Source organism: Amblyraja radiata, chromosome 17 (genome assembly GCF_010909765.2).
Source record: "Amblyraja radiata isolate CabotCenter1 chromosome 17, sAmbRad1.1.pri, whole genome shotgun sequence".
In the NCBI taxonomy this organism is placed as follows: domain Eukaryota; kingdom Metazoa; phylum Chordata; class Chondrichthyes; order Rajiformes; family Rajidae; genus Amblyraja; species Amblyraja radiata.
The window spans coordinates 28322425-28350385 of record NC_045972.1 but is presented as its reverse complement, the minus strand read 5'-3'; the positions used below and the strand labels follow the sequence as shown (position 1 = coordinate 28350385).

The 27961-nt window shown below is 43.0% G+C and overlaps 1 protein-coding gene across 2 annotated transcripts; it reads left to right on the top strand.

Moving 5' to 3' along the window:
* The first annotated feature begins 1 nt into the window (after position 1).
* On the top strand, positions 2-27961 carry cebpg (CCAAT enhancer binding protein gamma). Of its 2 annotated transcripts, XM_033035927.1 has the most exons (3): positions 2-145; positions 6286-6323; positions 23384-27961. In XM_033035927.1, exon 3 carries the CDS (start codon positions 23477-23479, stop codon positions 23948-23950), a length of 474 nt encoding a protein of 157 aa, XP_032891818.1. In that variant the 5' UTR covers positions 2-145; positions 6286-6323; positions 23384-23476; the 3' UTR covers positions 23951-27961. The 2 variants fall into 2 exon arrangements, with proteins under 2 accessions (XP_032891818.1, XP_032891817.1); XM_033035926.1 differs by lacking the exon at positions 6286-6323 and having other exon boundaries at positions 3-145.

Genomic DNA, 27961 nt, shown 5'->3' with positions numbered 1-27961 from the left:
TACGATTACATCATACTCCAAATACGGACTGCTAATTAGTCAACTGGGCTAATGAGGCGGTGCTTGTGGGCTTTCAATCCGTCGATGCAATGCTGAGGTCAAAAAACAAAAATAAAGTCCGAGAGAAGCCGAGGCCTAGTGGCAGGTAGGCGGGAGAAAGGCCCGGGGGAGAGCTCGGCGACAGGGTTCCAGAGAGGCCCGGGTTGAGAGCGGCGTTTGAACCCGTAGACTGGGCCGGGTTTTCCGGGGAGAGCGCGGTGATTGGGCTTGCTGCAGGCTTCTGCTAAGTGGCCTGTTAAGGAGCGCCGGTGGGAATCGGTGGTGAAGTTTGTACGTGGGGCTCAGGCCCAGTCTCTTGGGAATGAAGGAAGGAAGGAAGGAAGAGAGGGAGGGAGGGAGTGTGAGAGGGATAGGAGACGCGGGCCTACACTGATCTCAGTGGCCCGGTTCATCTGATGAAACTCGTCGGGAAGAGTTGGGAATAACTCTGGGTCAGGGGCTAGACCAAAGCATTTGTCCAACTGCCTCTGCACTCCAACACCTACAACACGCAGCCCCCTTATTGTTGCCATTTTCAGGTACCAATATACATGCACTCTAAGATCCTTCTATTCATCAACATTCCCTCCGGCATTGCCACTCACTAGATGGGCAGAGCAATATCAAATCGATTTTAATCCTGAGAAATGAGAGGATGCATTTTGGGAAGAAACACCCTTGTGTTTCTTCCCAAAATGCATCCTCTCATTTCTCAGAATTAAATTCCATTTGTTATCACACTGCCCATCTAGTCTAAATCATGCTGCTCCCTTAAACAGTGTTTATTGCGATCTACAACACCACCAATTTTCAAAGTGTTGGTGGAACTCAATAGAGAAGGCAACATCTGTGGAGGGAAATAAACAAGCAATTCAGGTTGAGAGCCTTTTTCAGACATACTGAAGAAGTGTCTCGACTCCAAATGATCAGCTCGGTTCCTCCGGCACTCTGTTTTGCTCACGATTTCAGCATATGCAGTTTCTTGTGTCACCACCAATTTTCAGTTCAATTCACTGCATATTTACTTATCACACCTTGTATGTTCACATGCAAGTCACACACAAGGTCCTCCGCCATTACCAATCCAATTTGACAGCCTACGCTGTATCTCACAGGCTGTAACTTTCTGGACCCAGTCTGCCATATGGAATCTTGTCAAAGGCCTTAATGAATTCCATGTGGACACTATCATACTCTCCCTCTCAATGCTGCACTTAGTTACGTCAAAAAATTCAATCAGATTTGGAAGGCAAGATTTTCCTGAACTGACTATTTTCCCAGCTGACTATTCTTGATCAATGGTAGACAAAAATGCTGGAGAAACTCAGTGGGTGAGGCAGCATCTATGGAGCAAAGGAAATAGGCAACATTTTGGGACTGAAGAAGGGTTTTGGCCTGAAATGTTGCCTATTTCCGTCGCTCTATAGATGCTACCTCACCTGCTGAGTTTCTCCAGAATTTTTGTCTGCCTTTGATTTTCCAGCATCTGCAGTTCCTTCTTAAACATCCCTGATCAATGCCTGCCTTTCCAAGTGAAGATAATTCCTTTACCTTAGAATTTTTCTAGTAGTTTCCCAATCAGTGATGTTAGACTTGGTGCCCTGTAGTTACTCGGTTTGTCCCAGCTGCCCTTCTTGAATAAGAGGTCAAAATTGGCTATCCTTCTGTCAATCCAGTGCTTCACATGGCTAAGAATGATGTAAAGAATGGCCATGAGAAGCATATCAATCTTCTTCCTTGCCTCCTACGGCAGCCTGGGAAACATCTCACTTAGATCTAGGTAGTTTTTCTGCCTTTTGCACCCCAAGACTAGCCCTTGTTTCTAATGCTAACATGCCCATCTCATCCCTTGCTCTGAACTCTCCTATCACAATATTTTTGGTGTATACAGAAGAGAAAATTTCACATGGGACATCCTTGGGCCAACCAAATCCTAAAGCTCCAAGTACAGATTGCTCCTCTAGTCCCTAAGAGGGCCCATTGTTTTCCTTTTCCTTATAATATATTTATAGAATACATTTACAATCACCTTAATCTTATCTACCAATAGTATTTCATGACCTATTTTTGCCCTCCTAATTTCCTTTTCAAGTACTTTCCTGCACTTCTTGTATTCCTACTGGGAATGTGTTGTTTTCACAGCCTATACCACTCAAATGCTTCATTGGCTCCTTAGCATTTCTTCTCTTCCATTGTGCCTTCTCTTCCAACTATTTTTTGTTTATTCGTACTCCTCGATATGGGTATCACTAGCACAGCCAGCATTCTTAGCCATTGAAGAACTGGATAAGCTGCCATCTTGAAATGTCACAGCTCAGGTAGTAACAGTGTTCCCACAGTGCTGTTGGGAATGTGTTTCATAGAAACATAGAAAGTAGGTGCAGGAGGAGGCCATTCGGCCCTTCGAGCCAGCACCGCCATTCATTGTGATCATGGCTGATCGTCCCCTATCAATGACCGGTGTCTACCTTCTCCTCATGATTTAAACAAAGCAACAGTGACAATAAACTCTAACTCTGTGAGAGCAGTGCTTCAACAATTCCTGCCTCTCTGTCTCCCTTTTTGACTCCCCCATTGGTGGCTGTGCCTTTTGCTGCCAAGGCCCTAAGTTTTGGAATTCTCTTCTTCACTCTGTCTCTCAACCTTTCCTTTCGGAAAAAATTGTTAAAACGTATCTTTGATCAAACTATTAATGCCTCTTTAATTCCTTCAGTGACAGTTGCTGAGCATTTTGTCTGACTACTCTTAACTATTCTATGTTATGAAAAAATGTATTGCATGTGCTTGTTATGATATTTTTGCTTTTGACTTAATGGATCAGGCTTGGACTATAGCTATTGGAGTGCCACGTATCTTATTCTCTATAATTTGATTAAATCCATATATTTAGTCAATTTATAAGATGATATGAAACATGGTACAGAGCTTCAAATGGAGCGCCACCAGGGAAATTTTCCGCTTCAAGCTGAAAAAGGTTAAAGGTATATTGCTAGTGGTAATATTATTAAACATCAGGTATATGATCTATCCCCACCAGTGGCCCAGTCTGTATGTTTTCCAGGACTTTTAAAATTTGTTTGAGATGAGATGGAGTAAGGATGGAGGAGGTTTATAGAAAACAGAAACGATGACATGAACTATTTGGACCGAATGGCAAGTTCTATAGAATTCAGTGTAATAATATATTGGTCCCACTAAACCTCTTCTTCACCCTGTCCAAAGCCTCCTTATTCTTCTTTAATGGGGCAACCAGAACCGCACACAGTACACCAAATGCCGCTGAACCCAGGCTGCAACATCACTTTCTGACTCTTTTACACAATGTTCCAACCAGTGAAGGCAAGCATACCATACACTTTCTTTACCACTCTCGATTTGTGTTGATTCAGGGATTATGGAATTGGTCCCCAAGATCCCTCTGTACATCAATGCGGCTGCGAGTCCTGAAATTAATTGCATACTTTGACCCCCTCCCAAAGTGCAACACCTCAGACGTGCTCAGATTAAATCAAATCGCCTATTCTTTGCTCCATCTGTAACTAATCTATATCCTGCTGTATCCTTTGATAGCATTATTCACTATCCACAACTTTTTGTGCTGTCTGCAAACAATAACCATCCAAGTCATTGTGTTCCCATGTTATCCTTGGTTATCTCCACCAAATGAAACAATCTCCAGCATTTGCCTCCTTGGATTACTTTTATGCATTATTCTAAATTCTAGCAACAAGAAACCAGGCTTTCTCTTTGCTCCCCCTAAGACATCCCTCATTCCAGTAATTCCAGGAGTTGTACAGAGCCCTAGTGAGGCCACACCTGGAGTATTGTGTGCAATTTTGGTCCCCTAATTTGAGGAAGGACATTCTTGCTATTGAGGGAGTGCAGCGTAGGTTTACAAGGTTAATTCCTGGGATGGCGGGACTGTCATATGCTGAGAGAATGGAGCAGCTGGGCTTGTACACTCTGGCGTTTATAAGGATGAGAGGGAATCTTATTGAAACATATAAAATTGTTAAGGATTTGGACATGCTAGAGGCAGGAAACATGTTCCCGATGTTGGGGGAGTCCAGAACCAGGGGGCACAGTTTAAGAATAAGGCATAAGCCATTTAGAACGGAGACGAGGAAACACTTTTTCTCACAGAGAGTTGTAAGTCTGTGGAATTCTCTGCCTCAGAGGGCGGTGGAGGCAGGTTCTCTGGATGCTTTCTAGAGAGAGCTAGATAGGGCTCTTAAAGATAGCGGAGTCAGGCGAGAAGGCAGGAACGGGGTACTGATTGGGGATGATCAGCCATGATCACATTGAATGGCGGTGCTGGCTTGAAGGACCGAATGGCCACCTCCTGCACCTATTGACTATTGTCAATTGGTCATGAAAATCTATGTTGCAGTGTCTCCCAGCCAAGGAAATCCTTTCCCAGGTAAAAAGCCAAGAATAAACAGTACCTGCATTGTACCTGAAGAATTGTTACCTGAAAGGCCATGGACCCAGCATACCATTTGTCATTTTAATTGCATGGTCCTCCCGCATATTTTCTTTGTCGCTTGAGCCGGAGTAGCAGAATTATTTTGTACAAATATTCACTAGTATTGACCATTTAAAACAAAGGACAGTGCATCATCTCAGAAGTACAGACAAAGCATGATAGTTTTGACATGTCTGAAGAAGGGTCGCGATCCAAAATGTCTCCTACCCATGTTCTCCAGAGATGTTCTCCTTACCGACTGAGTTACTCCAGCACATGTCTGTTTTTTGTAACCAGCATCAGCAGTTCCTTGTATCTCCGTAGTAATCAACATTTGAAGTGCTCTCATCATTGAGCCAGGAAATCATAGTGTTCAGCTCCACTATAGAGATTTGGATAGTTAAAATTTAAAAAAGAAAATGCCAGAAAGTCTCAGCAAGCCCGACAAATATGTGGAAAGAGAAATAAGAATTAATATTTCCTAAAGTCACACAGCGCAGAAACTTCCCCCTTCAGCCAAACATGTTCATTAACCATTAAATACTCATCCATACTAAAACCATTTATCAGTACTTAGTTCATGGCCTTGGTGAAATGCTATTCCAGATACTCCCTAAGTGTTGTGAGAGTGCTTGCCTCCACCAAACACACAGGCTATATCTTCTGTCTGAAGAAGAGTCTCGACTGAAGAAGAGTCTCGACCTCGCCAGTTCCTTCTCTCCGGAGATGCTGCCTGACCTGCTGAGTTAATCCAGCATTTTGTGTCCACCTTAGCTTTGGGTAAATAATCGCTTTTCAGATTCCCCTCTAAACTCATTACCACTTTCCATAAACATATACCCTTTATTTTGGACACCTTTGCTTTGTAAAGTGCTGTGTACATATTCTGTTGTGCTGCAGCAAGCAAGAATTTCATTGTCCTATCTGGGACATATGACAATAAAACACTTGACTCTTGGAAACACAAGAATCTACAGGTTCTGAAAATATGAGCAAAAAACAAACTGCTTGAGGAACTAACTGAGTCAGACAGCATCTTTGGTGGCAGAGGGATAGTCGACGATTCAGGTCAAGACCCTGCACCAGTCCAATGCAGACCTTTGACCCAAAATATCAACTGCCATTTCCCTCCATAGATACTGCCTGACCACTGGGTTCCTCCAGAAAGTCTTTATTTTGATCCTGGTGAATCTCCCTTGCTCTTTCCCCAATTTCAGGTTAACTTCTTTCTGTAAACGCAATCTGCCTGTTGAATGTTTACAGCTTTTTCTATTTTATTTTAGATGTACAGTACCAACAGTTTTTGATTTTTCACTTGTATTACTAACCCATGGTAAACTTGCAATGTAGTGCTGAGGGAGAGCTGTGCTTTAAGATATGCTGTCATTCGGATAGAGTGCTAACCTGAACTATATATCGACTCTCAGATGTTTTGGAGATGCCAGACTCTTGAGAGTGATGTTACCACAGTCTTTTTTTTTTAACTGTTACAGAAGTTAGTTCGGTAGTCTATTGGTAATGGGCTGCCTGTGTGAGTGCTAGGTATTGCTGTTTGGATTTATTTGGGAACTGAGTAGGCCTGTAATACTTAATGCATGCTGATGGAAATAATTGCAGAAGATTGCATCATTCCTTCCTGGATACCTGTGGAGGAAGTGATTAGTGTGCTTATGGGGGATAGGCTGCTAACACAGAAACAACGTCTCTTCGTCTTTGCCCTGAGCTTAATTTGCCAGTACACCACCAGCTATGTCACACTTTGGTTCATGCCTCTTTTGCAGGTGACTCAGGTTGAGCCAGCAGCACTCCACCCTTTGAGGTCAGTATGATTGTTTGTTTATGGTACTTTTGTCTCTGGAACAGTAGGTCCTGGGTTCAGTCCCCACCTCAGAACTTAAGCTCATAAAATCTTAAGTGCAGCATGGAGGGAGTGCTGTGTTTATCAGAGTGATGTTATAAGGGTGAGGCTTAAACTATGCAATGTTATTCCATAATTAGAAATGTAATCAAACTGGTCTCCTGATCACTGTGTTTACATTCTGTAAAGAGACGTTATTACCGAATGAAGTGTGTCACAATTTTGAGTTTATTTGACTTATTATTTTAAAAAGGCATTAGAATTTATTTATATTTTATGCTTAAATTACTGGTAGGTCCAGGTCTATTAGCGCAAGGACAAAATAAACTACAGATACTGAAATCTGGAGCGGAAAACACACTTCTGGAGGAAGTCAATGGGCGAAGCAGCATCTGTGGTAGCAAAAGAATAATTGATGTTTGGCTTGAGGTCCTGCATCAAGACAGTGAAAAGGTATGATGATAGTCAGTACAGAGAGATGACAAGGGGAGGTTAGAGCAGCGTTGGTCGTTTGAACCAGATGAGGTTGGTGATGATGGGCAGATGGAGTCAGTCGTGACACATTTCATTCACTTACAAGATCGCTTTGCAGAACATAAATACTCTGATCTTTAAACAAAAATATTCAGAAGGGTACTGAGGTTTGATTACTTTTCTAGTTATGGAATAACATTCACGAGATCGAGGCTGTTGGGTGATAGTTGGGATCAGATGTGTGGAGATGTGTGGAGAGGAGAAGAAGGGTAGATATAGAGGCTAGAAGGTGATAAGGAATCAGATAAGGAAGGATAATGGGTGGAACCAGGTGAGGGAGGGTGATTTATCTAGGTAATTGGGGAGGGGGAATGGAAAACGTGAACAGAGGAAGGGGTGGATATGTCTGTATGTATCTATGTCAGAGTAGGAATAAAACACTGGATTTGGCCACCTAAAACTAGAAATATTCATTGGTCTTTGTTAGAGGCTATCCATATGAAATACGAGGTTTTTGTAGTGCTTGGCCTCACTGTGGCAGTGGAAAAGGCTGAGAACAGACAGGTCAGTGTGAGAATGGGAAGAGGGGGTTAAAATGATTTTCAATCGGAAGCTCAACATGGCCATTGTGGACAAAGCGCAGGTATTCTGCAAAACCGTTGCCTGGTCTGTGATTGGTTACACCAATGTAGAGCAGTCCACAGAGGGAGCACCAAATGCAATTGACATGGTTGAAGGTGGTACTCGGCAAACATTGCCTCACCCCGATGGGTCACTGGATGGTGGTAAGGGAAGAATTGCAGGGACAATTGTTGTGCTCCCATTATTGCTGGGGATGGGGAGAGATGAACAGACCAGGGGAGTCATGGAGAGAGTGGTCCCTGTGGAAATCTGGGGGGGGGGGTTAGGAAGATATAACTTGTGTTAGGGTTCTGCTGGATGTGGAGGTTAGTGGGGTGAATGGTGAGGACCAAGGGAACTCTCTCCCTTCTGTTCTGAAAATGGTGGGGTCTTCTTCTTCTTATCGAGTCCACACACAAGATTAGAAGTTGTTCAGCCAGAGCTGAACACACTTCTCGGCATCTGCACAATGGTGTCTGTCTTGCACTTCTTGTGCATCTTGTGCGTGGTGGTGGAAAGATTGGTTGAAACAGGGCCGCGACGTGAACGCTCTTTCCTTGACCCCAATGGTGGGGTGAGAGCAGAGATCCAGGAAATGGAGTAAGTATGAGTGAGGGTTCAATCAACTACAGCTGAGTGGCAGTCATGTCTTCTGAAGGAGGAGGGCATTTCGGAAGTCCAATATCTGAAAACCTCACCTTGAAAACAAATTAGATGGAGAAACTGAGAGAAGGCTGGTTGTGTAGTCAAGGTAACTGAGAATCAGTGGGTTGTTAATAGATACTTGTAGATTGTTTGTCTCCAGGATGGAGACAGAGATATAGAAAATAGAGAGAAGTGTCAGTCCCATATGAGTCTGAGGGGAGGAAATTGGTAGCAAAGGTGATAACATTGATAAACTGTACTGGGATTGATTTGAAATTACAGATTACGGAAGTGCATTTGATGTAGCTAGTTTTATTTTCTATATCCGTTTCAGTTCCAAAGGGCTAAAAAAAAATCTCCAAATGCCACTCTTGGGGCAAATGTTGTAAACTTCTGCATGATACTAAAGCATCTCCAGCTGTGTTTTAGCCTTTCTCCAGCATCATTGCAGGAATTCCCATCGAGACCCACTTTAGCCAGCCTTCTTCCTTACTTGTCACTTTGTTATTTCTCTTGAGTGCCGTAACCACTCGCTGTCACTTGTTTATGACCTCATTGTGGCCCTGGCATTTATTTTTTTAACCTGTAGCTGTAACACCTGTTTTTTGTTACTCCAGCTTTTTGTGTCTATCTTCGGTTTAAACCAGCATCTGCACACTATTAGCTGCACTCTGTTTCTGCTATATTTTTGCATTACCTATTGTACTCATGTATGTTTTAATTGTACCCTTGTAGAGCATGAATGGGCTGGAAAGCACGCAAAGTTTTTCACTGTACAGGTATCTCGGTATATGTAACAATAATAAACTAATATCAATCTTCGTTCATTGCACTAGAACACGAGACAGCCTTGAACTAGCCATTCTTGTCTGTCATAAACTATGCCCCAAGAATTTCACACCTCTGCCCAGCTCCATTGAACAAACTGTTTGCAACCTTGAAATATTTGTCCTGTATTGAGCTGAATTGGTATTGGTTTATTATTGTCGGGTGTACCGAGGTACAGTGAAATTCCCCTGTGTTCTTCATCACTGAATGTGCCTGTGAAGTAAATACCTCCTAATTTGTACAGCGTGGTCTTCTCTCCTTGTGGCTCCTATCACCTGCTGATTAATTGGAATAGGAGCAATAAAGCGAGATAATTAATAAACTAAACGGTACAGTTTGTAAGGGAGAGACTTGGGTGAATGGCAAAAGAACCAAAAGATCACTTGAGAACCATTGTCATGATCTGGAATGTTCTGCTGAAATGAGTGGGAGAAACATAATAGTAACCTTTAAAAGGACATTAAATTAATTCTTAAAGCAATTGGTGAAAGAGAAGGGACGAAGGAGTAATTTGTGAGCTGCTTCAAAGAATTGGCACAGGCACCATGGAAAGAATGGCTCCATTATGTGTTATGGCAGTCTGTGTATCCACAAATATTACTCTGTTCAAAGCATGGCTTGCCACAATGAGTAGAACCTCACAAATCACCTTCCCCACCTACTAATGACCCTGGGGGGGGCTTTGTCAGCTCCAATGAGAATCCTGTGTACTGTGTGATCTTCCCTGCTAGGTTTTCCGATTGCCTGAATGTCTGAGATGGTATCTTTCAGATTTTTTACCAATTAATACATGGTTTAGAATGATATAGGCTAGCCATGGGAAGGTGGGACTAGTCTAGATGGAGCATCTTGGTTGGCAGGGGCGAGTTAGGCCTGTTACCGTGCACCAGGTCTTGGGGCCATCCTAGGGACCAGTGAATTTTCTGCCTGTCATCTTCTTGTGTTCTACCCTTTAGCTCCGTCCATGGGTTACCTATATAATGCTGTGTCCATATCCTCTCTTGCACCTACAACATCTGTCTTCATCCTCTTGTGTTTCTATACTATGCATCTATCGTTGCTACTAAGCCACCTGCTGTAGCACTGCTCTCTCCCCAAACTTTGCATTCCACAGCTCCTTCAGTACATCTTCTTGAGCTCCTTTTGTTGTTTTCTCCTTGAACTCCTTCTGTTGACAAGATCATGTTGTTGTCTCCTGTTTGAGACCTTGAGGAAACTTTTGTACCTAAGGCATATTATGAATATTGTTGTTCTGTCTAGTACATATTTGTTAAGGATATATTTATTTATATATATATATATATATATATACGTTAGCATTGTGACTATGTTGTTAGTCTGATCATGCAAAGTCTGGTGATTGCCTGGAGACAGGTCAAATCTCATCAAAGCAGTTGTGAATTTAAATTTGGTTTAGTTAAATTTAGAACAACATCAGTGCTGTCAGTTATTATTAGTAACCTTAGAGCCACCAGTTTATTGTTTGTTGCTCGCAACCCCATTTTTGCTTCTCAGAATCTTGTATATCTCAGTCAGCACACTGCTCCAAGGAAAACAAACTCACCCTATCCAGTCTGATTCTACTTGTGTTCTTTAGAAAAGGACATTGCAAACTCGGTCAAGGTATAACAATCCACTGAAATAACCTAATAATTTGTGAAAATCAATAAATATAGAGCTTTCCTGAAAAGCCAGAATTCAGCAAATATTTTAAAAGTGTTTGCAATTATTCAGGCAAAAGCAACACTGTGCTTTTGGATTATCAGGTAACATTTTACAATAAAAGACTGTATAGCAAAACTGAGGCCCATTAAGTTAAGAGTTCAGTAGCAGTGTGGATAAAATCTTGACTCAAAAGTGTAAAGCAGCGAGTCAAATCGTTCGGATTGGGAGATAGCAGGCAGTGACGTCTCCAGGAATCAATATTGGGGTCACTGCTTTTTTTAATGATACATGAGTGGCTTGAAGATGAGTATATAGGTAAAATTTGAAAGTGATCTGAAGCTTTGAGGCGTGGTAACAACGAAAAGGAGAGCAACAGCAGGAGGGTATAGGCTGAATCATTTGGCAGACCATTGGCTGATGGAATTTTAATCCCAAGTGTGAAGTGATGCGTTTTGCCAGAAGGAACGAGGTGAGGCTAGATACACAGTTGTAAACGGTGTGCAGGAACAGAAGGATCTGGGTGTTTATGTGCATAAATCTTTCAGAGTGGCAGGACGTGTTGATAAATTGGTCAGTAAAGCATATGTGATCCTTGGATTTGTGGAGGGAGAAAAAGTAGGGTGTTATGTTAAACTTTTATGAAACATCGATTACACCAAAGCTGGAGTTTTATGGCCAGTTCTGCTCATTACATACTTGGAGAACATTGTGATCACTTTAACCACATGTAATAGAAAAAAAATCACATGTGGTTAAAGTGCACATTGTCAGATTTTAATAAAGGCCATTTTTATACATTTTGATTTCACCATGTAGAAATTACAGCAGTGTTTATACATAGTCCCCCCATTTCAAGGCACCGTAATGTTTGGGACACGGCAATGTCATGTAAATGAAAGTAGTCATGTTTAGTATTTTGTTGCATAACCTTTGCATGCAATGACTGCTTGAAGTCTGCGATTCATGGACATCACCAGTTGCTGGGTGTCTTCTCTGGTGATGCTCTGCCAGGTCTGTATTGCAGCCATCTTTAACTTATTCTTGTTTTGGGGACTAGTCCCCTTCAGTTTTCTCTTCAGCATATAAATGGCATGCTCAATTGGGTTCAGATCAGGTGATTGACTTGGCCACTCAAGAATTGACCATTTATTAGCTTTGAAAAACTCCTTTGTTGCTTTAGCAGTATGTTTGGGATCATTGTCTTGCTGTAGAATGAACCGCTGGCCAATGAGTTTTGAGGCATTTTTTTGAACTTGAGCAGATAGGATGTGTCTACACACTTCAGAATTCATTATGCTACGACCATCAGCAGTTGTATCGTCAATGAAGATAAACAGTAATACAATTTTCCAAAGGTGATGGAAAGACTGGAGGAACGACTAGGTGCTGAGAGCTCTCTTATACCTGCATTAAGGAGGCAATTAAACACACCTGAGCAATTACAAATGCCTGTGAAGCCATGTGTGCCAAACATGATGGGGGGGGGGGGGGGGGGGGACTATGTGTAAACACAGCTGTACTTTCTACATGGTGAAACCAAAATTCATAAAAATGGCCTTTAATAAAATCTGACAATGTGCATTTTAACCACATATGATTTTTTTTTTCCATTACAAATCTCAAATTGTAGAGTACAGAGGCAAATAAATAAATGATGGGTATTTGTCCCAAGCATCATGGAGGGCATTGTATATTTACCCAGCTTTTTCTATACATAGATGTTCCCTGACCTTCTGAGTATTTCCATGAAATAATTCTCATATTAAAACTACATTTTAATAATGGTGACAGTTAGACTTCCATCACCTCTCGTGTTCTGCATCTCAGTTTCACCATTTTTTCCCTCATCTCTGTCCTTATTCATCTTCCTCTCTTAACATGCTATCCAGGCATCAGCCGTGATGAACAAGCCTTCATAATCCTTTTTTCAGAAAGCACCAATGTGTTTGCATCATCTATATTCTCTTGGTCTCCATCTTTTTGTTCTCTCCAACCCTTGCCATTCCCTGAAACTTAAAACATGCTTGCTTGGTTTCACACTTTCCCAGTCTGATGAAAGATCATCGACCTGAAACATTAAATCTGTTTCTTGTATAACTGTATCTAAACAATATGGTTCATCATATTAATGCAGAGAGTGCAGAATACTGAATTGTTTATTCTGCAAGATACAATCACGAGTGAGTTGCCATTTTTGCGGGTATCGTAATATCAATTCTGTTTCTTGGTTCCCAAGGAAGTTCAGTGACTTCCACGATACGATTTGCCTTCAGGTCAAATTCTGCAACTCTTCAGCACTTTTGAGGCGAGATGACTTGTGTAAAACTTAAGCTTTGGTACTTCATTTTAGCAGAACGTTTTTGTAAATCCTCACTTTGAATGTGACTGGAGATTAAAGGGTAAATTTAAGTGGAAAACTTCATTTCACAGTGTATTAGTCATGTCAGACAAATTGAAGGAGTAAGAAAGTTTGTTTTATGACTTACATTGGTAATGTTGAAAGGTTTTAAAATTCTGAAAACTTGTACCATTTGATAAGTTTTCAACTTGCCTTTTTACAACTGTATTTGCAATGGTGGAGGATTTCTTGTGAGGGTGCTTGTCTGATCGTTTCTGATTCTTCCACCACTTTATGAGTCCTTCCACCACTAAAATGAGCCTTGCTAATTGCCGGCTCATTTTCGAATCCACCATATGAATAAAGATGCTGTCATTTTTTTGGACAGTGCGGCAACTTTGATCTTGTATGTGATTAAGGAGCCCTCAGGAAAATGGGTCTATGAGGGTTTAAGGAAGACAATTCCTCGCATGTTGCAAAACATACTGGGCTAATTAAGTATGATTATGATTATTAAGTTGTTAGTCATCCATCGCATACTTGGAAGTTTAGATGCAGCTTCAAGTTTGTGGGAGGATCCCTAGATAACAGCCATATTTAGACTGCACACTTGGCACAGGAAGAAGGCAAAATGTATACACATGGTGTCCCTTCCAAGTTTTACCTATCTCTAATCCCTTGCAGGTGATAGTGCCACTTTGAGCCATTACGGACAAGCTTGTGAGGTTGTTCCAACAATGGAGTTCCAGGATTTAGTGATAAAGAATGTGATGCATGTCCCAGTATGGATGGTGTAGGGCGAGGAGGGAAACTGACAATGTATGGTGTTTCCATGCTACTCTTCCCATGTCTTCCTTCATGGTGGCTTGTAGTAGTCCAGGCAAATTAAAATGCTATGCAGTTTGTAGATGGTGCCAGTGATTGAAATAAATGAAAGTTTAGACTGGTGGCTGATCTGCCAGTCAGCAAATACAAGCTTAAGTTGGACTTTGCTATAACTGTGTATATGTGCTTTTGAGTTGTAGTTGAGGGTGGATATATAAAATAGCACAAGAACAGGCCCTTCATCCCAAAATGTCTGTGCTGAACATGGCGCCAAGGTTATCTCTTATCTACTGGCACATAATCCACAGCCCCCCCCCCCTTTCCCTGGTTATCCATATGCCTATCCAAACATTTCCCAAATGTCACTATTGTATATGCCTCAACCACCAACCTGGCAACGTGCTCCGGACACTCGCTGTGTAAAAAAAAAGCACCGCACATCTCGTTTAAACTTTACCTCTGACACTTTTAAGCAATGCCCTGTAGTATTTGATATTTCCATCATGAGAAAAAAAATTCTGACTGTCTACCCTATCTCAGCCTCTCATAATTGTATATACTTCTCTCTGGTGTCCCCACAACCTCCAACATTCCAGGGGAAACAATCCAAGTCTGTCCAACTGATCCCTCTATCTAATACCTGCTAATCCAGGCAATGTTGATTAACATTGATATCCCCCACCCAGAGTACATTTTGTGTGGTAGCCACTTGTTATACATTGTACCTGAGAGGCAATGGGAGGAGGACAGTGGTTTGTGCTATACTGGTGGATAGGGTCTGAGCTGCATTCTCTTGCGCTTGAGGGGAGGTGAGTTGATGGGCTTGTGAAGGCTTAATTGTCCGATTTCAGGCCAGCCTAAATGATTCGAGTGAATGAAAAATTTTGAAAATGCAGTCAAACATTCAAATAATTATCTGTAATATGCCCAGCAGAGATACTTCAATACATCTTTAAGTTATTTGCTAAATTGCTTCTTGCAGTCAATTTACACTTTTCTCCTGCCCTCTACATAATTCTCAAGGAAATGGTGAGAGTTTAAAGAAAATCTAAACTGAAGATCAGTTTTCTAGTGACCAATGTGTCAGCCACAGTCCATAATCCAAATTGACTTGAGGTTATTTTAAAACTGTGCATGGTCAGTGTAGCATTGGGAGGCTTTGGAGACCTAGTTGTTGGAAATGGGTACTGTCTTGATCAGGACATTTGACATCTCTTATCCTATCAGTATCTTGTTGTTTCCCATCTGTTCATTTGATAATGTAGCTCTGGTGATCAATGTTGCTCTAACTGCAGTGTGAGGATAAAGGTCTTGACCTTTACAAGTGATGTATTACCACAGCTTTGCGCTGTTCAGAGTCACCACGTTACATATAACACTAACAGCCTAGGATGATTTTTTCATAGCAAAATGTCCCTGAGTACCTTCACAGAAATATGATAGGGGTAAATGGGATGCTGCCTCCTGCTCTCACACACGATGAGGATTACGTTGCATTTGATGCCGGTTACCATCCTGCACCCATAATTGCAACATCCATCATTCTAGGACATGCAGAAAGAAACAGACCCTTTGGCCCACCAGGCCATGTCAATGATCAAATACTTATCTACATCAATCCCCCACAACAACCCTTGGTCCATAGCCTTCTATGCCTTGTCGGTCTAGATGCTGCTTGACTGTTGTGAGAGTACTTAGTGAAATGTGTTGCAGATTCCAACTATCAAGGTGAATCCATCTTGGAAATTTGAAGATTTTTTTCCCTCAAACACCAATGGAGCTTTGAGGCAAGTAGAGAGTATTCCTTCACGCTTCTGACTGGGAACTTGTAGATAGTGCAAAGCATGTGGAGTGTGTGGACGTCAATCATTTGTTGCAGAATACCCAGTTTCTGATCTCCCTGTAGCTGCAGTTTTTAAGTTACAAATCGCAAGCTAGTAATGAGATCTTAACAAGAAAGAATGTTGTGTTGTCAGTACTGCGATTTCTCAGGGTCATGCCTGGGAGTTTGATTAAGTATAAGATTAAGATGTCCATGAGATACATGCTCCAGATTCCCAGAACACGCTCCCATCTGCTCTGCAGTCACTAGGTTTGCAGGTCTTGGCATGAAGCAGCATCTTTGGCTCCTTTCCAACAGAAGAGTACTGCCGGCACAGCCCGAGAGAACAGTTGTCCAGCTCAGACAATTTTTCAAACACTGATTGTGAGCTTTTTTTTCTGACATCTTTCCAACCATTTCCCATTCCTTTTCCAAAGAGACAGATCCCTGGTGATACTGAGCAGTAGGGCTGTGCTAATGTATGTGCTGACAGCAGTGAGCTCCTCCAGCACTGGTAGATGCACACAGGGCCTGCTGCTCTGCAGTTGATGCTGCCACCTTATAAAGTCTTGTACTTATGATCCCCTCGGGTAGAGTTAGAAGAGGTGGAATTGAAGAATGCCTCTGACAACCACAGTTTGAATTTAGACAACGTGTTAACCTTGTGAAATGATAGAAGGAGCTTCAATGGAACATCATCCAATGAAACATTGAAATAACCAATTAGGAATTTGTTGGGGCAAGTGACTAACAATGTGGACAGAGACTAGTTTTCAGTAACGTCTTGTAGAAGAGGTTTGAGCATTAACTCCAGAGCTGGTGGCTTGGGAACTGAAGGACAGGCGACAGATGAGCATTGGGGATCAGGGGTGGTAATTGTATTGGATTGGTGCTGAGTGTCGTTGTAACAATGTCCTGCTTTCAGGGCTCTGTACTTTGTTGACGAGAAACCCAGGTAGACAGTCAAAACCCATGGTGAAGCAAGAGGAAAGCAGTGAGTGAGGGGCTGCCAAGTGGGCTAATAGAAAGCTTGTGGCATGCAGACTAGTGGAGGAACTGAAGCCTGAAGGAGGGGAGCTTCTGGGAACAACCAAGATGAGTCTTTAATTATCATCATGGAATGGCAAAGGCTGGAGGAGGAGACTCTGAGCTTAATGGGAATGACAGAACAAAGCTTCTATAATGCAGAAAACAACAGGCTTGACACAGCACAGATGGTGTCTCCTTCATACAGGTGTTAATGTGTAAAGGCACTGCGATCAGCCTAAAGTACAGTGCCCTCCATAATGTTTGGGTCAAAGACCCTTCATTTATTTCTTTGTACTCCACAATTTGGGATTTGTAATAGAAAAAAATCACATGTGGTTAAAGTGCACATTGTCAGATTTTATTAAAGGGTATTTTTTATACATTTTGGTTTCACCATGTGGAAATTACAGCAGTGTTTATACATAGCCCCACCATTTCAGGGCACCACAAAGTCATGTAAATGAAAGTAGTCATGCTAAAAGCCCTGTCACACGGTACGAGTTCATTCCAAGAGTTCTCCCAAGTTTGCCCTGATTCGAACTCGGAGATTTACGGTAATGGCCACTCGTCGGTACTCTGGGCTCTCGTGGACATTTTTCATCATGTTGAAAAACCTTCATGAGTCTTCCCGTGCTTACCTGTCGTTAGCGAGTCTTCCCGAGTACCTGCCGTTAGCGCTAAGAGACATCCCCGAGCTCCGACGTACCCGCTACGTTCATTCTCCGTGCTTACCACGAGTTTGAATTTTTTTAAACTCGGGAGAGCTCTTGGAATGAACTCGTACCGTGGGACAGGGCTGTTAGTATTTGGTTGCATATCCATTGCATGCAATGACTGCTTGAAGTCTACAATTCATGGACATCGCCAGTTGCTGGGTGTCTTCTCTGGTGATGCTTTGCCAGGCCTGTATTACAGCCATCTTTAACATGCTTGTTTTGGGGGCTAGTCCCCAGATTTCTCTTCAGATTATAAATGGCATGCTCAATTGGGTTCAGATCAGGTGATTGACTTGGCCACTCAACAATTTACCATTTTTTAGCTTTGAAAAACTCCTTTGTTGCTTAGAAGTATGTTTGGGATCATTGTCTTGCTGTAGAATGAACCACCGGCCATTGAGTTTTGAGCCACTTGTTTGAACTTGAGCAGATAGGATGTGTCTATACACTTCAGAATTCATTATGCTACTACCATCAGCAGTTGTTTCATAAATGAAGATAAGTGAGCCAGTATCTTCAGCAGCCATACATGCCCAGGCCATAACACTCTCACCACCATGTTTCACAGATGAGGTGGTATGCTTTGGATCTTGGGCAGTTTCTTCTCTCCTCCATACTTTGCTCTTGCCATCCATCTGATATAAGTTAATCTTCGTCATCTGTCCACAAGACCTATTTCCAGTACTGTGGTTGCTCTTTTAAGTACTTCTTGGCGAACTGTAACCTGGCCATCCTATTTTTGCAGCTAACCAGTGGTTTGCATCTTGCAGTGTAGCCTCTGTATTTCTGTTCATGAAGTCTTCTGCAGACAGTGGTCATTGACAAATCCACACCTGACTCCTGAAGAGTGTTTCTGATCTGTCGAACAGGTGTTTGCGGATTTTTCTTTATTATAGAAATAATTCTTCTGTCATCAGCTGTGAAGGTCTTCCTTGGACTGCCAGTCCCTTTATGATTAGTAAGCTCACCAGCACTCTCTTCTTAATGATGTTCTAAACAGTTTGATTTTGGTAAGCCTAAGGTTTGGCTGATGTCTCTAACAGTTTTATTCTTGTTTCTCAGTCGCATAATGGCTTTGACTTTCATTGGCACAACTTTGGTCCTCATGTTGATAAACAGCAATAAAAGTTTCCAAAGGTGATGGAAAGACTGGAGGAAAGACGAGGTGCTGAGACCTCTCTTATACCTGTATTAAGGAGGCAATTAAACACAGCTGAGCAATTACAAACACCTGTGACGCCATGTGTCCCAAACATGATGGTGCCCTGAAATGGGGGGGACTATGTATAAACACAGCTGTCATTTCTACATGGTGAAACCAAAATGTATAAAAATACCCTTTAATGAAATCTGACAATGTGCACTTAAAACCACGTGTGATTTTTGCTATTACAAATCTCAAATTGTGCAGTACATCTGCGAATAAATAAATGATGGGTGTTTGTCCCAAACATTATGGAGGGCACTGTACATGATGAAAAGCAACTTGAGTAATCGTCTGATCAAAAACATTCATTATCGTGGGGCCCTTCACCTGGGTACTGTTGGCGTGGTCACTAGTAATGTCTGAAGTTTATGGGGAAGGACCATTGCCAGACCACAATGAGGAGTAAAGCATTGTGTTTGAGGGAGACAGATCCCACCCAGTAGTGGGAAGGTGAAGACGGGTTCTCAATGATGGTGAATAATTAGCGGGGGAAATAGAACTGCTCCTTGGCAGGGGGGGGGGGGGGGGGGGAAATAATGGACAGAGATGGAGCACCCAGCAAGCAATGTGGAGGTGGGGGACAGCAAACACTCTCCCCCACTACCCAACCCCTGGGTGAGGAATGATGGAGAGGGGTTGTTGACCTGAACCCCAGGGAAGAGCGAGGGAGGGGATGAGTGAAGTGAAGGTGCCTGCCTGTGAGAGTGGAGAACCTAGATGTGGCAAGGGTTTCTCTCGAGGCGGGGCGTAAAGAGCATTGACAGGGGAATGAGGAACAAAAACTAATTGCAGAGACAACATTGTTCTGGGTTGTTAGGCTGTTTTTGAAAATTCCCAACCAACAGGATTAAGCCTTTTCATGCCCAGACCTGACTATCGAAACTGCGATCTTGCTGTGACTGTGGTTTGGATGTATATGTTTTGATTTATAGAAGTTATTCATTCTTGAGTATTGAGAAACAGTGTGAGGAGAGCTCCTGAGGTAGTGTCGGTGCTCAAAGTCGGCACTCTCCCTTCATTAGACCAGTGGTAATCACCCATGTCTGAACAGTAACCCTCTCTGCCAGTGCCTGTCACCAATGCTCTAGGTTCATTAAGGGGAACTGAACATCTGAATTGCAACAGGCTGCACTGCAAATTTTACAGTATATGATTAAGAAAAGCTTTGATTTTCCAAGCTTCATTGACCAGGGACTGGCGCATATAATCGAGCTGGGTAGCTTTCAGTTTCAGCTGTGCAGCAGAGTGCGACACTTCAGGTATCTCACAGGGAGGGTAAAAGGAGGTTGAGGTTGTAGAAAGTTCATATTACGTTTTTCCCTGACGCAGAACATTATCATCTGCACATGCATCAAGAAATGTAGATTGTTACTTTTTTCACAGATTTTGCAAGAGCAAATGTTTATCGTGTATCCCAGATTTGTTGGCAGTGATTTGTGAAGTAAGGCTGCTTTAAACACAGAGGCTGCTTGTAGTTGGCACTGTTGTCTCACAGCTCCAGCAACACAAGTTCAATCCTGATCTCCAATGATGTCTTTGTGGTGTTTGTACATTCTCCCTTTGACCTCGAGGGCTTCCCCTCAGTGTTCTAGTTGCCTTCCTCATCCTGATAATGAGCTGATTGCTTAATTGGTCACTATAAATTTCCCCAGTGTAGGTAATTGGCAAAACAAAAACATAAGGGAAGTTGATGGACAGCTATAGGATGGATGCTATTAAACTGGAAAGGGTACAGAAGAGATTCACCAGGATGTTACCTGGTCTTGCGGGCTTGACTTATAGGTGGAGGTTGAATAGACTGGGATTTTTTTCTTTGGAGAGTAAGAGGCTGAGGGGTGACTTTATTGAGGCCGACAAGATCATGAGGGGTATGGATAAAGTGAACGCTCAGTCTTTTTCCCAATGGATTCTAAAGTCAAAGCTGGACTTTGAGCATGGGCTTATGGTGAGATGGGAGAGATTTAAGAGGGACCTAGGGAGCAACCTTTTCACTCAGAGGGTAGTCCATATCTGGAATGAGCTGACAGATTATATTAGGTTATAACAGTATTTTATTATATTGTAACAGATTATAACCTAATATTATAACAATTATAACTTTCAAAAGATATTTGGACAGATCTATAGATAGGAAGGCTTTAGAGGACTATGGGCTAAATGCAGGCAAATGGGACAAGCCTAGTATCCCACTTGGGCAGCATGGACAAGGGCCTTTTTCCATGCTTGGCTTCTGTTTTGGTAGAGTCACACCACTTTGATAGTTGCCTCACCTTGTACATGCTTATTGAAGTCCATTTTATGTCAAATAAATATTTAAGTCGATAAATGCTTTCAAACCTAAATGATCATTGCTTCATTAAATATTAACCATCTGTGCACACCCAGATCATTAGCAGCCTAATTCTGTCGGTGCTGTTTTGCCCTCGTGCCTCTCGTAAACAGGCTGAGTTCCTGACACAATGGGTCCTGCTGAGTTATAATGTAGTTAATGTTTGCTTTTGAGAATTATTGGGGATTGATGAAATGAGCTGAGTTCCCCTGCCTTGTAATTATTCCATTTTCCTCACCATGGGAAAGATTGATCAGTGGCTAATCCTGCTGAGCCAGCATCATGCTCTGTCTTTTCCCTGCCCCTCCCAGCAACCTCCAGTTAACTACCCACAATGTTCAGACATCATTGTTAACTGAATGAAATCCCAAAACTTCCTCGAGATGCCTACGTTTGTCAGAAATGTGACAAGAGAAGGTAAAAGTGATATAGGGAGGAACTGCAGATGTTGGTTTAAACCAAAGACAGGTACAAAAAGCTGGAGTAACTCAGTGGGCCAGGCAGCATCTCTGGAGAAATGTCACCTATTCCTTTTTCTCCAGATATGCTGCCTGACCAGCTGAGTTATTCTGGCCTTACCTATCTGTCTAAGGGAAAAGTGACATTAGGGAAGAGGAAGAATCTTCCAGTGTTGCCAAATGGAGCAGCAAGCATAAGGATTGGGAAAGTTTGAGAGTTTGGCAGAAGGTCGAGACATTGATGAGGAAAGGGAAACAGTACAAGTGGAATTGAACAAGAATCACGGGAGATTAAAACGTATGTAGATATATAAAAAGAAAACAAAAACAGTAAAAGTTAGTGCAAATCTACACTGGAGAATAGAAAATGGCAGTGCGAAATATCACCCGGAAATAGAGGGAAATGGGAGGTCCAGTGTGAACATGAAGCTGAAATAGCATTAGTAAAGCAGAAAAATCTGGTGAAATGAATAGGACTAGAAGCCAATAAATGTCTGGAACCTGCTGGAGAAACTCAGCGGATGCAGCAGCATCTATGGAGCGAAGGAAATAGGCAACGTTTCGGAACTGAAGAAGGGTTTTGACCCGAAATGTTGCCTATTTCCTTCGCTCTAAAGATGCTGCCTCACCTGCTGAGTTTCTCCAGCATTTTTGTCTACCTTTGATTTTCCAGCATCTGCAGTTCCTTCTTAAACATCCCTGATCAATGCCTGCCTTTCCAAGTGAAGATAATTCCTTTACCTTAGAATTTTTCTAGTAGTTTCCCAATCACTTATGTTAGACTTGGTGCCCTGTAGTTACTCGGTTTGTCCCAGCTGCCCTTCTTGAATAAGAGGTCAACATTGGCTATCCTTCTGTCAATCCAGTGCTTCACCCATGGCTAAGAATGATGCAAAAAAAAAATGGCCATGAGAAGCATATCAATCTTCTCCCTTGCCCCAAATGGTTTCAGCCCGAAACGTTGCCTATTTCCTTCGCTCCATAGATGCTGCTGCACCTGCTGAGTTTCTCCAGCGTTTTTGTGTACCTTCGATTTTCCAGCATCTGCAGTTCCTTCTTAAACACAAATGTCTGGAACCTGACGACCTGCATGCCAGGGTTTACATGGGTGTGTTTCTGGGGATAATTGATGCACTGGCAGTCATCCTGCAGAATTCGTGGAACTTCTAATCAGTTCACAGACTGGAAAACAATTGCTTTAACCCCACAATTTAGGAATGGACTGGGGGATATGGACCAGCTAGACTGACATAATCGGAAGGATAATTCTGGAATCCATTATGAAGGAAGTGGTAGACATAAGAAACTGCAGATGCTGGTTTACAAAAGACACAGCGTTGGAGTAACTCAGCGTGCCAGGCAGCATCTCTTTAGAACATGGAGTCAAGTGGTAACTGTCAGTTTGAAAATAGAAATAGATTTGAGCATTTATAGATTTATGGATCATTAGATTTATGGATTTATAAAAAAAAGTTCACTTGGGTATCAACTCTTGAGGTTGCAATTATCAGAATGAATAAGGATGAACTTTTATAAAGTTGATAAGGAGCCATATGAGATTATGACACCAAGTTAGACTACTTGAGAGAGGAGTAATATACTGGCCTACATTGAGGATTAGGAATGGATGTAAAATGGAGAGTAGAAATAAGCAACAGATCATGTCTTTGAAGCTATAACAGAATAGTGCAGTGATCAGCTGTTCAGCCAGTATCATTGACTTCGATATATTACAGGTGACCCCACTAATTAGAATATGCTGAACAAACAAAGCTTAGTGGTGTTATGAGAAGGATGTAGTGCGCAACGTAAACCGGCTAATGGGCAAGGAATGGCAGGTGGGTCAGAAGAAATGTCTTCACCTTGAGGATGGTGAATGTTTGAAATTCTCTGCACAAGAGGGAAGTGGGGCTTGATTGCTTAGGGATGGTTCTTAGATATTAATAGAATTGAGGGAAATGGAGTTGGTGCCGAGGTACAAGATGAATGTCGCTGGTTCTTGTACTACCCATTGGGTTGGCCAAATTCTGTCAGCTATGGTGATTTATTGCCGTGTCTTTGCAGGTTGTGAGGATCTATAGATCGGGGCACGTCGCTCCCAATCTTGGAAGGATCGCTGAGAAGAGGAGCCAGTCCATCAGGGGGTCATTGAGACAAATGAGCACGCAGTCTGTCATTTCCACTTTCCTTCAAGAGAGCGCTGGTCAGAATGGAGTGAGCGGAGCATCTCTCCAGAACGCCGGTGCCAGAGGCATCAGTGCCCACCAAGTGCCACCGGTCAACCCACTCACTCCCACGGGGGGTGACAAGGCCATGGCGCCCAGCAAACAGAGCAAGAAGAACGGGGGTCACAACAAGGAGAGTGACGAGTACCGGCAGCGGAGAGCCCGCAACAACCTGGCAGTCAGGAAGAGCAGGTTAAAGAGCAAACAGAAGGCACGCGACACGCAGCAGAGAGTGGACGAGCTGAAGGAGGAGAATGAAAGGCTGGAAGCAAAGATCAAACTACTCACCAAGGAGCTAGGCACCCTGAAGGATTTGTTCCTTGAGCATGCGCATAGTTTCTCTGATAACGGGCACCCCTCGTTCACTGAAGATTCTGGGCAGGAGCCGAGCAATGGAGGGCAATGAGCAATGTCAGAGCCGGAGAAGTGTTACATTGAGGGGCTTTTACCTTGAACTCTCGAGGGTTTCATTGCACATGATCCTGCTGCTGATGAGCTTCAAGAAGTCTTGTGTGGAAGCTGCTGAACAGATTGTACCCAAACTGAGAGCATGCTCAACACTGACAGATAGCACCAGCACTCGTCACTCTCGCAGCTGCCCAATGTCCTTCCCTTCCTCCTCGGTCTGTCTTGATCTTCTGTTATCCTAAAGGGAATGTATCAGGGCTGTCCATTCCCAAGATAGCACCCATTCATTTTACCGGCTGGAAAATTGTGCTGCAGGAGGCCTGACACTGGGTATTCAGCCCTATTTCACAAGCTTTGCTCATGACAGTACAGACGTATTGTGCACTGTCACCAGTTCACTCAGCCCAAGGACCTCTTGCCTTCGCCCAAGGGTGGGAGGCTCTCAGGGCTGCTGGCAGAGGCAGTCCAACTCATGTGTTACTGTCAGCTCTGGGTTGTGGTGAAGGGAGGTTTTGGGGGGGGGGGAACGGGGGGGGGACGGACTGTGGGGATGCTGTCTCTCACTCTGTGTTCCTGTGGGTGTTTGGAGCCTGAGGAAGAATCTTGCCAATATTGTTATTGCTGTCAGCTCCCATTGTTTCTGCATTATACTTCAAATTGGTGGTGGGTACTTCACAGGCTGAGAGAAGGGAATGCCCCAGTGGTCTATGGGTGGTGGTGGGGCTCATACAGGGGATAGAGCTTTCTGGAGATTGGTGATCAGCTAGTTCATGGCTCAGATCTCTCGGTGTTTGGATTTTTGTATTTTAAATCTAGAAAATTAACAGCTGTACTAATTACAAAACCCTTCACCGGCAACAATTTAATACTTGGTTGAAGCTGTGCAGAAGCCTCGTGGTTCTCTGTGGACAGCAGTTAGTTAGGTAAACGTCCGTTTGTAGCACCAGCCTCCTGTACCATCTGCCCGTGTGGCTGCCTCCCATCTGTTAGTTCCCCTGAAGTGCTGCCATCCTTCGGTCAATGCCCCGTGAGCCCTCGTCCCGGGCCAATCACCCATCGGGGGCAGGATGTGGGGTCCAGATGTACATTTATCAACGGCAAATGGAGCAGTATAACAGCAGCCAGGCCCTGTGCTGGTGACGGATTGCCAGCCTTCAGTATGTGTTGTCACCAGTAGAAAGAAGGCTCTATTGATGAAGAACTTTGCTATGGCCACCCCTGAGGGCGGTGACCTGCACCCACTTGCTCCACTGGGAACCCTGGCACTTTCAATGACTCACCTAACACTCGGCTGGGCATGGCAGGTTCCCATAGTGAGATGAACAAGTTGTTTATAGAGTGCTTCCTGCTCCTCGGCCAATGGTAGCACAAGGCCCCAAACAGCCACTTGCAAAGGGAAGGCATTCTATGGTGTAATGTCCCATCTTAATGTTGGCACTGTTTCACAGCATATATATCAGCCCAGAGGAGAGTTCTGGACGCTATTGCATGTGAAGTTCACGAGCCCCGTTTGCTTACCCCCTTTAAGTGAATGTTTCCAGTTAAAGTGTACAGTCACAGATACAATGGTAGAGAGAAAATGTGTTGGAGTGACTCAGGTCAGGCAGTGTAGGTGGCAGGAATGGACAGGGGATGTTTTGGATTGGGACCTTTCTTCAGACATAGAATGTGAGAGAAAGCTAGAAAAGAGTGATGGGATAGGACAATGCCTGGCTAGTGAGAGGTGGATACAGGGGGGGGGGGGGGGGGGTGAAAGGGGGATGATTGGAGGAGTAAGTGACAATGGCTGAAGGAGAAAAGGAAGCAAAAGCATGTCAGATAGGAGAGAAGAGGAGGAGTGAAATGTATAGCTGGAGGGAGGGATAAGGAAGAAAGAGTCAAGGTGGAGAAAGAATGGAAATAGGGGACTCTGGAATGGGAGATGAGCGAACAGAGGAGCAGAGTGACTTGGGGGCAGGGGTGTGCACTGCAAGAATTGCCCATCTAAATCTGGCTTGTGTGGAAAGCTGCAACACCAGGGAGAATTAATGTTGGGCTCTCAGACAGCTGGAGACATCCATGTGAATGCGAATGAGATGATTTCATCAGCTTGAGTCTGGAGTATCACAGCCCAGAGGGAGCAGGATTGGTCTGAATGTACCCATTGATAGCACTGACTCCAGTGTAACCAGTGGATAATGTAAAGGGCTCTGGTATTTTGACCTTTTTGAGGTCATTAAAGTCAGAAGATTCCTGGTTCCAGCTGATTTTGCTGATTGGGATGAGTGGTGAGTTTTGCAGGGCACAGAAGCTTTGATGATTGTACCTCATTTCCTTTGCGTCAGGCATAGAATGGGAGAGGATAATTAAATCAAGGGCCTTGAGTACCAGAAATGATTATGTCCAGTTTGATCATGTAATCCTGCAGTTATTTTACCAGATTCTTCAGAATCAATTGTAGTTGGTGTATTAATAGCAACAAAGAACTTCAGAAGCTCAAATGGTCAAAATACTTTGCTGTGTGGATTTACATTGTTCCTCAAGGTTAGATTTAATGAAAAATGGACTGAATGTCAGTGAAACGATTATCTTGTGCTTTTTTTAATGTCCACTTTTATAAATGAACACTTTACCCCATAATGTAAAGAGGAATTTTCTAACGTGCAAGTGAAATATTAAATAACGTTGTAATGTGAAATTGTTTTCCCATTAATCTGAGCCAGAACAGGTGTTTCTCAGATGTTATTGTATGAAGAGATTTGTTGAATCGGTTTCTCCTTTTTCTAAAGTCTCCTGTGTAGGGATAAGTTGTCAGCTGAGCTAGTCCCTGAAATGACAAAAGCAGGTTTAAGGAACAGATTTTTTTGAGACTCTAAGACTTGAGGGAATACCTGAGATTTATGTCCCAACCACAGTTAGAGGCCAAATAAATGCCCACTCCCACAAAACAGACCAGACTCATGGTCCCAGATACACAAGAGTCACTTTGAAACTGTGGGACCCCAGATTAAAAAACTTAATTAAACCTTCACTCTACCAAACTCTTTCGACTTTAACGCAGAGGACACAGCCCAACAATACTCTTGTTCAAACTCCGTTCACAGAAATTGAAAGATGACTTCTCCTGGACACTGGCTTCCTTTCTGTCACTACGGTTTAAATATCCACCCATGACTCTGATCCACTACAACTCCTGTTGATCCCATGTGATAGCAGTTGTATGTCTTGCTGCAGGTTCTCTGCCCACACGCCCAACAAGGACATAGGATGAAAACTAGGGTGGGGATTGGGCAGGGGACCACGCGTTTCAGGGTAGAGACAGGCAGGGTCCGGCGTGGTCAAGTTAAGGAGCGCTCTTGTGTCTATCACCATTTGCTGAGGGTACAGAGGCAGGTAGAAGTACGTGCAGTGTCAGGCTCTCTCGACTTCCTTTAAAACAAGATTTCCTCCGAGCCAGAAGGCAGAAAGTAGGCTCTTTGGCCCGACTCATCCAAGGTGCCCCATCTAAGCTAGTTCCGTTTGCCCATGTTGGCCCATATTTCTCTAAACGTTTCCTATTCATGTACCTGCCACACTATTTTTATACGTATCCAACTACTTCCTCTGGCAGCTCATTCCATGTACCCACCACCCTCTTTGCGTAGCCTATGTGCCAGTCTAACTTGAGAGCTGCTTTCTGACTCTGGACTACTCCAGGTTTCCCTCTCCCTCAGGGCCACTGTTCATGACAGCACAACACAAAACTAATCACTGCATTAAACAATTGTTACACGGTCAGAATTTTGTTTCCTGTCTAAAAGTCAGAATCTTCCTTTATGCAAAGTGGGTTTTAAACCTTGTGTAAAAATCTGAATATTTTTGTGTAAGTAAATAAGAATTACGTTTTAATGTATGCTTTTGAATGGCAAATACACTACTCAGGATACCGTACATGGAAAATTTAAACCTATTTTATATACTGCTGGTCAAGGTGAGTGATGCAGTGATTGGTTGTAAGAATGGAGATTAAATACTAATTTTCACAAGTGCA

What these genes read in the sequence shown, in the direction of transcription:
- cebpg (XM_033035927.1), top strand. Translation starts at nt 23,477, where the DNA reads ATGAGCACGCAGTCTGTCATTTCCACTTTCCTTCAAGAGAGCGCTGGT.